Source organism: Rhopalosiphum maidis, chromosome 4 (genome assembly GCF_003676215.2).
Source record: "Rhopalosiphum maidis isolate BTI-1 chromosome 4, ASM367621v3, whole genome shotgun sequence".
NCBI lineage: Eukaryota > Metazoa > Arthropoda > Insecta > Hemiptera > Aphididae > Rhopalosiphum > Rhopalosiphum maidis.
Window position 1 is genome coordinate 23,092,975 of NC_040880.1, and position 14,227 is coordinate 23,107,201.

A 14,227-nucleotide genomic window follows, 5' to 3' on the forward strand; every position below is an offset into this window, starting at 1 on the left:
TAATATATTACATATATTGTGAATAACGTACTGCATTTATTATGTTTAAAAACAAAATACACTTGTGTGGCACCACAAATAAAATATTGATAATTTGTTTTAGCATGTAATTAATTTATGATTTTACAAATGTATTTTGTTCTGCAACATAAAGCATGTACATACATAACATTTGTTACACATGATTATTATTTTATACGTTATGAGGTCTCTAGGAACATGTAATGACAAGTATGGTGTATGATATAAAGAAAAATAGAAAATACTGTTAAAAAAAATAAACTTTACTACATAAAAATAAAAAAGAAGAATACTTAATAATAATATTAATAATTAAAAATAATGATGTATAAAATTTCAACTAGAAAACATTGCTTAATAAAATAAAGTTTTTTTTTGAAAAATGACTAGATATTTACTAAAATCTATCTTATTTAAGACCTTGTTAATTGTTAGCTTTAAAATTTGATCTAATTTTAATAATAATACGAGTATATTTGATACCCAAATGAATGAGTTATTCCAAATTTACCAAAATATAGTAATTTTAAAAGCAGATTGGATGTACGAGAGCTTGTTTCATTTCACTTACTATAACGCAAGTTGTGGGTTGTTATTTTTCCAAATATGAAAGCAATGATTAATCATGAGCTATGATAACATAATAATTCAAAGTGGTGCATTGATAAATTAGTATTAACATTATTTTTAAAATTGGAAGTGCTCATTAATTTTTTTTTTTTAAAACTGTGTTAACTTTGCATTAAAATTTAAAGTATTAACATTTATGTATCAAACTTAATCGAAAAAATCAACATAAGTAAATCATGAATTCTTAGTGAAAGTTAAAAGTGTGAAAAGTTAGTATATATTGAAATTTTCGTTAATTGTTGTACACAGTGAACTTTAGTATGAATAAGTTGGAGCACTAAAATATATTATTTTATGACAAATTATTTATCAATTACTAAACACTTAGAAAAATATTAAATTTTAAGGTACATTATGTATTCTTTACTTTCCAATTGAATGGTTGAATGGATGAAGGTGTCAAGTGACATTTTAAAACTTTTTTAACCTTTAATTTAATCATACGTTGTAACAAACATGACACAACATCATATTTTTTTTCAAAACATTTAATTTGACACCTTTATCTATATAACCGTTCAATTATTAGAGAATTCAATAATCTATATTAGTGTTTCTTAACCTTTGTATTATGACAACACACTATTAACATTTTTCATATTTTGTGACACTCGATAAAAAAAAATAAAAATAATACCTATTAATTTTTGTAAATATAGTATACATTTTGTGTCATTTAATATTAGTACTTCCCACGATATGTTTGGACTTACTCGGTGACATACCGGTTGAGAAACACTGATATATATGCCCTAGAAGATTATGTTTTCATTTGGAAAAACACAAAAAATCATTGAAAAACAACAGTTTTTCCACAAACTGCTTTGAATATAAATTGCTACATACATTAAAAATCATATTTTTAAATATACTTCTATGTAGTTTTTTTACTTCCTCTAGGCTTAATGCTTTCACTGATTTGCCACATGGCTTCTTCACATAAAAACTCATCAAAATTGTTAAAGAATGCAATGATATGATCATGTTTCTTGAAATTATAGCATCTAAAAATATTTTGAAATAAGTGTTAATTTGCATAGTCTGATATGTAATAAAATATTATTACCCTTTTTTAAATCTCTTCATATTTTCCACAATATTAAACTGTTGCCATCTTTTGGAAAAATTAATTATATTATCTGATATATAATCATTGTTGCCAATGTGTACAAATGTTAAATCTTGTAATACTAGTCCTCTGAAATAAAAAGGTTTTTTAAATGTTGATGTATATTTAAATAAGGAAATACAATACACTTAATTGTATAACAAATTTAATTTTTTCGAATACATTTTTTTTAATAATGTATATTGTTGAATATTTCAATGCTATCAAAATAATCTTAGTCATGTAAGCTAGATAACTGTTGTAAAAGTGGTTCGTAAATTCTTTTAGTTTAACTACTAATAAAAAATATAAAAGATAATATTTACATTGTATATTTTATTTCATAAGGCCAGACACGCCAGTATTAAAATAACTTTGTTGTTTTTGTCAACTAACTTATTGTAGTTACATATAATTAGGTTAGCTTAATCGTTATAATATGCATGTCTAGATATATTAATTTAAATAACAATAATTTTTATCTCAAGTAAATTGGTGTAAACACAATTGTTTTTTTTGTTGGTTCATTATCTTATTATGATTATTAATTACCTATAAGATTTTAAGTTTAATATGTTTAAATATTCTAAATTGTCTTACATGTAAGGGATGCAAGGAGGATTTGTGTCTGCTAAAGCTTGTCTATAAGCTCTAAAACTTGACGAACTATCAATCAGTGCACAGTATTCTTTTAATCCTTCGGTAATATATTTTTGCCATTCTAGACGTCTAATTGGTGCACTATCTAAAGCAGACAAAAGGGCTAAATATGAATTAAAATTATTCATCTTTCTCAACTTTTCATAATTTTGATAAACTTTAAAACATAACGTTCACGTTCTTTAGCTTCATTTTGTTCTAGTATACGCGATCTCGCCCTAAAAAAAGTATAATATTACTTATGTATTGATTCAGGGTGATTCATCAAGCATGCTCAGTCCAATTTTTCTTTTACTAATTAATTAATTTAAATTTCATATTATATAAAGGTCATATTTTAAAATATTTAAATTTTTATTATTATTAAAATTAATCTATGGCGATAGAAATTTTTTTTTTCAACAAGACATAATTTTTTTTAGTTTTGAGGTATCTAAATCAAAATTCAAAAAAGTAGTTTTTCAGTTATATATATGTATATACTGAAGAAAAAAGTCCTTCAAAATGGTTTTACAAATATATAAAACCGATGTAATATTGGGTCTAGTATTTACTTTACTTACTTTACAGGCAATTTTTACCAATTATAAAATATTAATTACTAAAATGTTCAAATAATTATAGCTCCCATACTTCCCAAAACCAATATCATAGAATTATCATTCTAATTCTTTAAAAAAACTGATTTGAATTTAAATATATTAAAAACTTCAAAATAGTCATTTAATTAACAATTTACGGGGAAAAAAAATTAATTCTCAACAACTATAGCCAGTGAGATTATAAAGACATCAAAAATCTTAGTATTTAAAAATATGGTCCTAAACTCAGAATTTCAATAAAAAATATTATTAAAGAAAATATAAAGATGAACATGCTTGGCAAAAATCCCTGTATAGAAAAACAATATATTATACATTAATTAAACATAATTTATATTTTCCTTAAAAATACATACCAGTATGACATTTTGTTAAAATGTTCTGTAAATTCTGTGAGATTTGGACTACGCTCTTCATTTTGTTCCTTAACCCAAATTAAAACTTCAGGTATCTCAATTTTCATAAATAGTTCTGAATCCAACATTGTCATTTGTTCAGCAATAAGTTCTGTTTTATAGTCTAATAAAGTGGCTTGACGAGTGTATATATTTTGAGATGGTAATAGAGCATTAATTGAAGTATTATGCACCAATTTTGCCTGATACCTTTCCAAAAGTTTTACTCTGAGTGCTTTTGCCATAGTTAAATCTCCAGCACATAATAGTTGATATACAAATTCCATGAGAATTTGCAACACTTCATTATCTAAGTCTGTTAAACTATAATCAATTGAATCTTTTAAATATTTATTCTCATAATTTTAAAATTTGTATTCACTTACGTTAAATCACTAACTACTCTAACTAACAGAGAAAATGACTCTCGGCCAGCTCTTTGCCTATTTAAATCACCAGAGTTTTGAAACCTTTGATGTCGCATGCAAAGTTTTTGTATTAATTCTAGAGGTGATATAAATGTTCTATATGTTGTTAAAAACGCTTCTTGATACATAAAATCTAAAGTTAAGATAAAATATTATAAATAGTTAATAAATAGTAAATATACATACAGTTATTCATAGTGTCTTCACTAATATTTTCAGCTTTAACATTTTGAAGGTTAGTATACATTTTAAGTTTCATATTCCAAAGCAAAATATTTTTCAAAAAAGGTACATAAAAATAATATTTTTTTGATTGATGTGTGACTATTGGTGTTCGCACACTATCAGGGTACAAACAATTTTTTATGGACGCCAATGGTTACACTCTATTATTATCTATACATATTATATTATGAAATTCTATTTTCAAATAAAACTTTATGAAATAATGAGTGTAGACACTTAAGTGGATTATTTTGTATAATACAGTTTTTAATTTTTACCATTTTTAACTGCATTTGTTGCATGAACTACAAGAGCATCTGCATGCCCACCACGAACAAGTGGTCCGTCTTCTTCTGGTTTTTTAAATAATAGCCATTGAGATACATTTAATTCTTCCATAATGTTAACTTCACTAATATCAGTTTGTAAAGGTTGTTCAGTAGTACTTGGTGTAACATCCCTATAAAATATATTATGTTATGTTAAACTTTTCAATAGGTTGAAAACTTAAATATTGGTGAAAATAAAATAATTGCATAGTTCAAAAATATAATTAAAATCATAATTATTCACTTAATAATTAATGTTTGTCATGTACAAATGTATATACAATTTTTTTATGATGATCAATAACATAAAATTACAATGTAAACTATTAAGATTAAAACCATAAAATTACTTAAGAACTACTCTAGTAAAATTTGATAATATATATTTTATTTAGTTCAACCTTCAATCTACCAATAGTTATACTAAAAAATAGAAATAAATTAATATGTTAAGTACTCTTACTGAATTTCTAAACATTGAGTTTGAATCGGAGTTGATATAACTTCGGTTATGTATACTTTATTTGGAGTATTAGGTGGTGTCAGTTCTCTATAAGGAGATGTCATTATTTTACCTCGTTTAGGCGGTAATGCAGGTGGGTCAGAGTCACTGAAAACATATAAATATTTTTTTTAATTCAAATAACTTCTTTAATTTAAAATTTAAGAATATGTCTCATACTTGGTAAAATAATATTGTTGACAAGAATTTTCAACACTATAACTTTGGATTTCACTCTGATACTTTTGAGGTGAATGCCAATTACTTTGATGAAGCATTGTGTATGTATGAACAGAATGACGTAGAAATTCCGTAGTATTCCCATGCGTACAATTGCCAAACATTTCCATGTATGCCATTACTATGATAATTTTATGTTTAAAGTAAATTACAATTATAATATTCAAATAAAGAACAACATTCTATATTCACTCTAAACTATTTTCAAACTAAATTTAATATAATTTCTTCTAACTAAATGGTAACTAACATGCACAAAAAAAAACCTATATTTTTTAACATCTTACCAGAATATGCCACCGAATGAAACACTAAAGAAAAATAAATTTATAACTATAAATTGATTTACCATAAATAATAATCATATTAAAAAGAAAATTATTAGTGATTTCAATTATTTTATTAATTATTCAATTTTATATAAACCACAGATCATTTTTTTTATTATTACAAAAAAGAACTTATTCATTTATGATTATATTTAAAATTAAATAGATATAATAATTACCAATTGAATACAGAGAAAACCTCTAACAGATACCTATAAATAGTAGATATTTTTTTTTTTGAAACAAACTAATAACATTCTATAAACTGAACCCTCTGAAAAGTTGACAAAATTTCAGCTACCGAGTTGACAGTATTTAGAGGTTTTACTATATTTGTTTATAGAGGTACAATAAAAATTAAATTATTTTATTTATTTACTTGTTCATTTTTAACAAATATTTAAAATATAATAATTATAAAGTATTTCAATAATTGTTTACTGCTAACATAAATATATTACACTAATATTCATACCTCTAATGTTAAAAAAAAAAAAACATTAGATGTTAATAAATGGAAGTCTCATGTATATATTATATATTTATTCAAAATCTTTGAGTAAAAAAATCATGTTATAATATAACTTACTATGTTTCTTTTTTAACGGTAAAGGTGGTGGATTTGAAGGATCCACTGCAGGGTTATCAAGTGATGCAGTATGTGTTAAGGCTTGGATACTACAATGACTGTTATTTCTATGAAGTTATATTGTGTGGCCATTTCATCCATAGATAAATTGTCATAAGTAGACCTTAGCCTTTGTCTGACTATTCGTTTTTTTTCTGGCACTGGTGGTGGAATCTAGTAAAATTAAAACTTCCATTTAGGTATTGTATTGAAATATATAATAAACAAATTTTTATTTTAAGTTGAATGAAAAAATAAATTACTTCATCATTTGTTGTTAAACAATTAATTTCGTTTGATACTACAGTTCTATTAGTGATTTGATGTATTGTTGTGGATTTAGAATGTGTCCAAACTTGATTAGATGCCTGATGAATAAATGCAGTTTTCTTTTCTACCATTGCTAATAAACATAATTAAAATTTAACATTAAAGAAAATGTTAAATGAAGGATAAGAATTCAATCTGTCTTTTAGTGTTAAAATTACCAATTTTAAGTCTAAAAAAGTAATTTAAAATTTATATTAGTAATATTTATAGCATTCAAACCTGTTTTCAGAAATCTTAACATTATTAGGCCAATCAAGAAGTAGAAAATAAAAATATAAGCATAATTTACATATAATAATGAACAAATATGTATAAAATGCATTAATTTTGTATACACCTGTTTACAATAGATCATTTTACTTTAATATTAAACTAAACACACAATGTTGGTTCTATTTAATGAAAATTTTCCGTATTGTACATTTATAACATGGAGACAACACACGTGAGTGTGATGTCCTCTTAATATATGTTTCTCCATACTAAATAATTAATTATATTCTTATGTTATTTTACAGTTGTAAAAGTTTTAAAAACAGTTATTTGTCAGTTTTGATTAAATTCTTTAAAATAAGTAAATAGTTAATTTTAAGTTTAAACTGAACCTATAAAATGTTAGAGATTTTATAAATATTAAAAAACACTTACTATGCTGAGGTGGATATTCAGAAAACGGAGATATTCGTTTTTCATTGCCTTGGTCTACTGAAGCAGAACTGGAAGAACAGTTACAATAGCCACATACATGATTGGTATCATCTAATAATTCATATAATTAGTATTTTATATTATTATTTGATAAATGGATCATATTAATATCTTACTAGTTAAAAAGAACTATCATCATTGGACATAGCAATGTTAACTTCATCATCATTTAAAATTGAATCTAGTGAACCAATTGATGAAGACCTATCCGAAAGGCTTAATGGCTCTAAAGATAAGTTACATAGAGCATGCTTGGTGTTATTATGTCCAGTACGACGTTTTGGTGGCAAAGGAGGAGGAGAATTATTTTGGTCAGTCTTTTTTAACCATGTTCTGTTTGGGAATAATTTTGTTAATAATTAGACAATGTTTTTATTAAATATCACTTAATCTTACCGATCAGGTAAAGGTGGCTTTGAAGGAGGATTACAGTCAACTGTATCAAAGGAATGATTACTTGTTTGTTCTAATATTTCTCTTTCCCTTGGTGTTAATGGTATATCTGGTAAAGAAACTCTTTGCTTCAATTCATCAGGAAGTTTTAATGAATCCTCATCTTTGTACACAGTTTTAAGTACACCATGGTTAAGTTTATCATTAGTTAATGATACCAAGTTCTAAAATTTACCAAAAATATTAATTTAAAATAATAACTGTATAACAGAAAATATATGCCTATATTATTTTAATACCTGAATAGCCAGCTCAACTAAGCGCAGTATATCTGATACATTATCTGTATTGATTGCTTTTTCTCCAAATATGAGAACATCATCACATAGCTTAATTAGTTGTGCTACACTTTGGTACACTTGATTTAAAGCAGATACAACCAATGAACTTTGCTCATTAATATCATATGATTTAAACACCCCACAAATTGTTGTTACAGTTTCTAAAACTACTGTACCATTTCCAGGTAACATTTCTAATTTATTCTTTGTTACTACATCAAGGAAATGTCTTAAGGCTATCTGAACCTACAAAAATGATTTTTTAATTAAATAGATAATTATTTAAATATTAATAAAATACCAAATTTACATATTATCAATAAAAATAAAAATAAATGATACAATTAAAACTTACTTGTCTAACGTTAAAGTCGATGTCATTAAGGGACCGCTTAGGACTACTTCCAGATGAAGCATGTCTTTGCTTTGGCAAACCATTTTTTGGCGAACCACTTCTAGAGCTGATGGCGCTATGACTAGGTGATCGCATTGCTGATGATATAATATCCAATAAATCTTCTTTAAATGAACGAGCTCGTCTAGCAAATTTATTACCACTACCAATGTTACTATTCCATTTTTTGTACTTTTCATCCGGGACGACTCCTTAAAACAAACAGTACAAGTTAATATCACAATAATTTTAAAAAAAAATCTACAGTAATGCAGTACATTTTAAGTATACTTGATATGGCACAAAGCTAATATTTAACACTTTACTACTTCAGAATATAGGCAGTTATGTTATTACTTATTTGTGGACCGTTGATCCAAGTACACAGACTACAGAGATAAAGAATCTAAAAATAGAGCATCTAACTTAAATGAGGGGGGTACGACACTACGGTCGTACACGAATGACGAGTGTGGAATGACTATAACTATACACGCCCGACTGTCTCAAACATGCAGTTTCACACTTCGCTTTCAGTGCTCACTGCTCACTGTTCAGCCAAGTTAATCTTAATATTACTTTAGTTTATAGACTATGTATTGACAACTATCCAATTGTCGTACCTACTTATGACTTATCTACAAATTTTACATTTGACGGAATCCGCGGAAATAGTTTTCAACATTTCATACTCGACGAATACGTGTTTAGCGCCTACGAAATTGGAAATATGGAATCAAATAAACATTAAAACAATAGATTGTAGTATTGTATACTTATTTAATTATTACGTCACGTCTACAACACCGTATCAACGATCAAGGTTATTACTTATCCATACTTAGTCATTTGTTTTAATTTTATACAGATACAGGATGTACGTATATGGTAAATATATATAGACACTAAATGAGTAACCAAGTTTGGACAGAATTCCGACGGAAACATAATATGATTCAAAACAAATTGACTGGTAAATGTAAGTTAATAGAATATTTTTAACAAAAATTAATATCTAAAAATGAAAATTTAGTATTTAATAGGATTCGAATACTTAATGATAGGTAGGTAACTTTTTAATATATTATTATTAACTTTTTTTTTACAATAAACGGATTTAAATTTTAAATTGTATTTATTATAGTACCTTTAAATACTAACCAAGTACTTATTTGTTGTTAATATTAAACTCATTTTTATCCTATAAGTTATAGATATAACGCAATTAAAAATATATACAAATAAATATTTTGAAGTAGGTACGTGGTATTAAGTAGATGATAATATATTTAATTTATTTAATTATACGACGTCCTACTCGCATGATGTGTTGTCTCTGTCTTGTTAAATGATATAATAACAATATAAAATTTGAATTACCGAACACAAATTGTCTATGTTATTTGCTTTTTTACTATTTGTAACTACACAGCTCGCTACATAGATATAAAAATACAATCCATCCTTTATGATTTTTAAAAATTATGTACTTACAAATTTGGAATTACTTTTTTCGATAAATTACGCATACTTTTTAAAATTATTATTAATATAATATTTGATTTAAATATTCAAGTGTTTCATTAAAATTCAAAAATAGTATTTATAATATAAATCAATTTATTGAAAAACCATTTCAAAGAAATTACGATTACGTTATCTACCATTATTTTATTTTAAATAATTAATAGGTCATACATTTAAAGCCATACATCCGGAAGTTCGTGCACTAACTACCGAAATGAGTAATAAACACACAATTTGTTAAAATGCAACAAATATTTTGAAAAATCCATTAAAATTTAACCTTTTTTTTGTTCCTATTTCAGTGTAAATAAACTGTTTTAAGTTTTTTTTCAATAAATAGTACTTATGATTCTAATTACAAATAATTTGCGAAAAATGTGTAGAAATAATTAACAAGTAGATATTTCATTTAAAAGGTACAGCCGTTTAAATTTTACAATTTTAATATTATGAGAGGCCATGCGCCAGGAACTACCTACTATTTTAGTACCTAGTTAATACTTATTATTTAATAAGGCTCAAAAATTATAGGAGCTAAAAGGCATAATCTGCACGAAATATTTTAATATACGCATGAATAAGTGTAATATATTATACAAAAAAAATAATTCAAAATTTCAACAAAAATCTTTTTTAATAAAAAAAATTTTGAGAATCGTGCCGTTGTCATCAAATTAATATTCAACTGCGACGATAACAATAAATATCTACGAAAAATAATACTGGATTTTATAGGTACTCAATATTATTTAAAATACTTACTACCTATAGTCTATAGGTTAAGAAAATAAATCAATTTTTTTAGAAAATATTAAGTATGCTTTATATGCGTATAAAAATCAATTGGATAAATAATATGCACTTTCCCTCCAAAATTAACAAAATATGTATTTTAAATTTCCTATTTTAAACTTGCCATCGTATTGTTCGAATTTCTAGCTTGGTCTGAAAGAATACCAATAAATCGAGAGCATACAGAATAACATGCAACTTCTGAACCTTATTTATTAATATTACCATTGATTTTAGAATATTATTATATTCTGAAATCAATAATATTACTACAACAGCCGCTGTTGCTGTTTTGCCTTCTTGCGTATATAATGTATATCTATACTATTTATACTCGTCGAGTTTAGTGATCTGAGCTGATAAACGTAGAGAGCGATTACTTGTCATACCTAATTTTACACGTAAGATACATCCTTTAGATAAACCCACCGATGGGTGAGTTTAAACTCACCCAATTTCCCCTCTCTATCATAGGTGGATTGTTTGCACAATTACATCTTGGGGAGGTTTTAGAGCCAAGTTTCTATTCAATGAGATATCCCTGGGACCTCAAAATTTGCAACTGTAGCTAATAGGTGTAGAGAGCGACCGAAAGACGTCATATATAATTGTGATACTTTGATTTGTAAGATTACCTAACTACCTACAATGAATATCTGAGAGTCATCGGGATCAGGAGAATGGATCACATATAGTACAGAAAGTGCAGGTTTATCATAGGAAATCGAGAAATACGCAAAATATACATAATATTGCATGTCACACGGTCACACGACGTATATAATATTTAAACTACATAGCCGCATAGATACTTTAATAAGCTGTAACTTTTATATAACTACCTAGGTACTCGTTTCCAAATATTTATTTTCGTGTTTTTGTAATCAGAAAAAGTAGTGTTAATTTTAAATGATGTGTCTGTTAAAATGCATTTGTTACATTACTTTATTACTTTAGTAATACTAAATACAATATCTTTCTTTCCTGTTCTATTAATAATTGTTTTTAGATAATTATATATAGAAACTAAAATAACAATATTTTATTTTTGAAAATCCAACTATATGCAATTTAAATTATAAAAACACGCGAAAATATATAAGTAAAAGTACACATATTTTAAACTCTCCATGCTATATATCAAGTATATATTTGTAGATACTTTTAAATTTTTGTTAAAGTATAATCAACCAAATAATTTAAAATATGTGTATTTTTATACTACAGCTATTGCATATTTCTTAACCAAGATAGAATGTAAATAATAATTTAGAAAACTAGTCAAAAAAGATAATTTCTAATTAATAGACTACTGGCAAAATTAAAACATAAATAAAAAATATAGAAGTAAAATCATTTAAATGTAATATTTTTATTTTTTTATTTTGCTACAAGTAAAACTAAATGCTATAAAAAAACAACGTCAACAATGGTTTCATTAATTAATATGATTAAATTAGGTATACAATTTAAAATTATAATACTATATACATATTTTAGCATTTAATTTATTTCAATCTATTAAACATCATATGTTTTTTACTTAAAATTAAAATGTTGTAATTTAATAATTATCAATTTGTATATTTTCCTACTATGAATTATTTTAACCAATACTTTATTTTCTATTCTATTTTCATATTACTCTGTTACTATGTGTATAGTTATAATAATAAACAGTTTTTTATATTGGGCTCACTTATTAAAATAAATAAATATACAACTGTAATTAAAAATTTAAATGTTTTTGCAAACATTTGTTCAACTTCAATTATTTAGACTTAGGAAAATTCATATTGGATGTTATTATGCAATTATATTATTATAAATATTATTATCTAAAAAATTCCTTAATAAATCAAATATAGGTTATAAATTCTAGTTCTAGTGGACAAATAATTTATAATTATTTAGAAAATGTACAAATTATCCCTAAGGAAGCAACACTAATTGTTCAAATTTTTGTAACTTTACTGAAGATCAAAATAAATATTTTTTAGTGCCTATTGATAGTTTCTTGTGAGTTAAATACAATTATTGTGAGATGGCTGTTGTTGCTTCTAATATAATAATAGAACACAAAAAAAATCAAATAAATTGCCCACAACCCAGGGTCCTTTATATAATACATTACTAGAGAAGGCTTAGCCCTACCAAAATTAGTATCAACCCTCTCAAGATAATTTAATCTTCAAACTCTTACAATATCAATTCAAAATGAATATAGTACAAAATAGTATGAAGCGCACCTACACGCAACAAGCAAATATTCAACCCCAATATAAATAATACTAAAGCAATAGACATAAAATATTTTTATTTGACTATTGTTCTATAAGTTTTTATATTTTATTGTCAAGTTTTAAACTGATCTATTTTCATTTTTTAATGTAGATAATTCTATAACAGGCCACATTCAATAAAAATGTAATGTAAGTACCTATATTATTTACCTACATTTTCAAAAATTTGAAAAAATGCTAATGTATCTGATTTTAAATTTTTTTAGGAAAACTTAAAACAAGTCAAAATAGTAATAGCTATATTACTAATTTTTAAACTCATTAGTAATAATAAAAGAAAATTAAACTAGAATAAAAAATAATAATTTTATTTTCATAAAAGTAAGCAATGAAAAGGAGTATAATAAACCCTAACAAATAACAGTTATTACATGATTTTAAATGAAGGCTAAGCTCCAACGGTTAGGTTAGGTTTATTAGGACTACTTTTTTTTTAAAGTTGTTGGAGGGGTTTTAACCTTACAAGATTTTTAGTTGGTTGTCATTATATAAGTTCTATTAAAATGATCTGACACATTTAAACATAGTTTTAATGTAAAATTATTATATCTCCATGATCCGCAGTGTGTTTCTTAATCATTCAAAAACTAACTGAATGTTGTATACTTAATTTATTACATATTGCTGATACATTTTATTATGCAACATATTTAATATTATCTCCTCAAGAATACACTTATTATCAAAAAATGAGTTGTATATATTTAAAAAAAGTAATTAGTTGATAAACAATATTTATTCAAGTATTTAATAAATAAATAACTTTATGTGTTTAATGATTTGTCAAGACTTTATTTAGTAAACATAAGCATGCGTGTGCTCAAAAACAATCTACAACGTTTACATAATTGATTATTAATACTTACTACATTGCTCAATTTCATCATCTTTATCAGAATCATGTTTATTCGTCGAAGACATGTTGTTAAAAACCAATCATACGACGAAACAAACCATAACTGAATGTAATACATTGTTGATCATGTTATGTGTCGTTTGAGTTCAACATGATCAATCAAATTGCTGATAATCATTTTCATTATAATGAATTGAAATGTAATTAAAGAAAGGTATATGTAGATATGAAACTAGTCACTAACAAGCTAAAGCTACTACACTTACCATGGCTGATTATGCTTAAACGCTGAATGGTGACTGTTTACTTGAACCAATCTGGTACAAAAATTATATTGTTCCATCATGAATTAGTACCTTTGTATAGATATTCATTATTTATACTCTAACACTAATGGCATTAAGAATTAACTCAAAAATCTTAATTCTGAACTATATTTATGAAAAATTGTGATATTTGTTGGCGTTTAAAAACTTTTTATCACAT

At 25.1% G+C, this 14,227-nt stretch overlaps 1 protein-coding gene across 1 annotated transcript; it reads right to left on the bottom strand.

Annotated features, from left to right (window-relative positions):
• Positions 1-540: 540 nt before the first annotated feature.
• On the bottom strand, positions 541-14,194 carry LOC113561339 (rap guanine nucleotide exchange factor 1-like). The gene is given in 20 exon segments (XM_026967686.1): positions 541-1,655; positions 1,718-1,849; positions 2,360-2,558; positions 2,561-2,637; positions 3,378-3,740; positions 3,803-3,977; positions 4,348-4,529; positions 4,862-5,008; positions 5,081-5,261; positions 5,428-5,451; positions 6,059-6,172; positions 6,175-6,271; positions 6,361-6,500; positions 7,076-7,193; positions 7,258-7,468; positions 7,532-7,752; positions 7,828-8,115; positions 8,225-8,475; positions 13,752-13,908; positions 14,008-14,194. Coding segments are annotated over 19 exon segments (3,105 nt in total). The 5' UTR covers positions 13,807-13,908; positions 14,008-14,194; the 3' UTR covers positions 541-1,525.
• Positions 14,195-14,227: the final 33 nt, after the last annotated feature.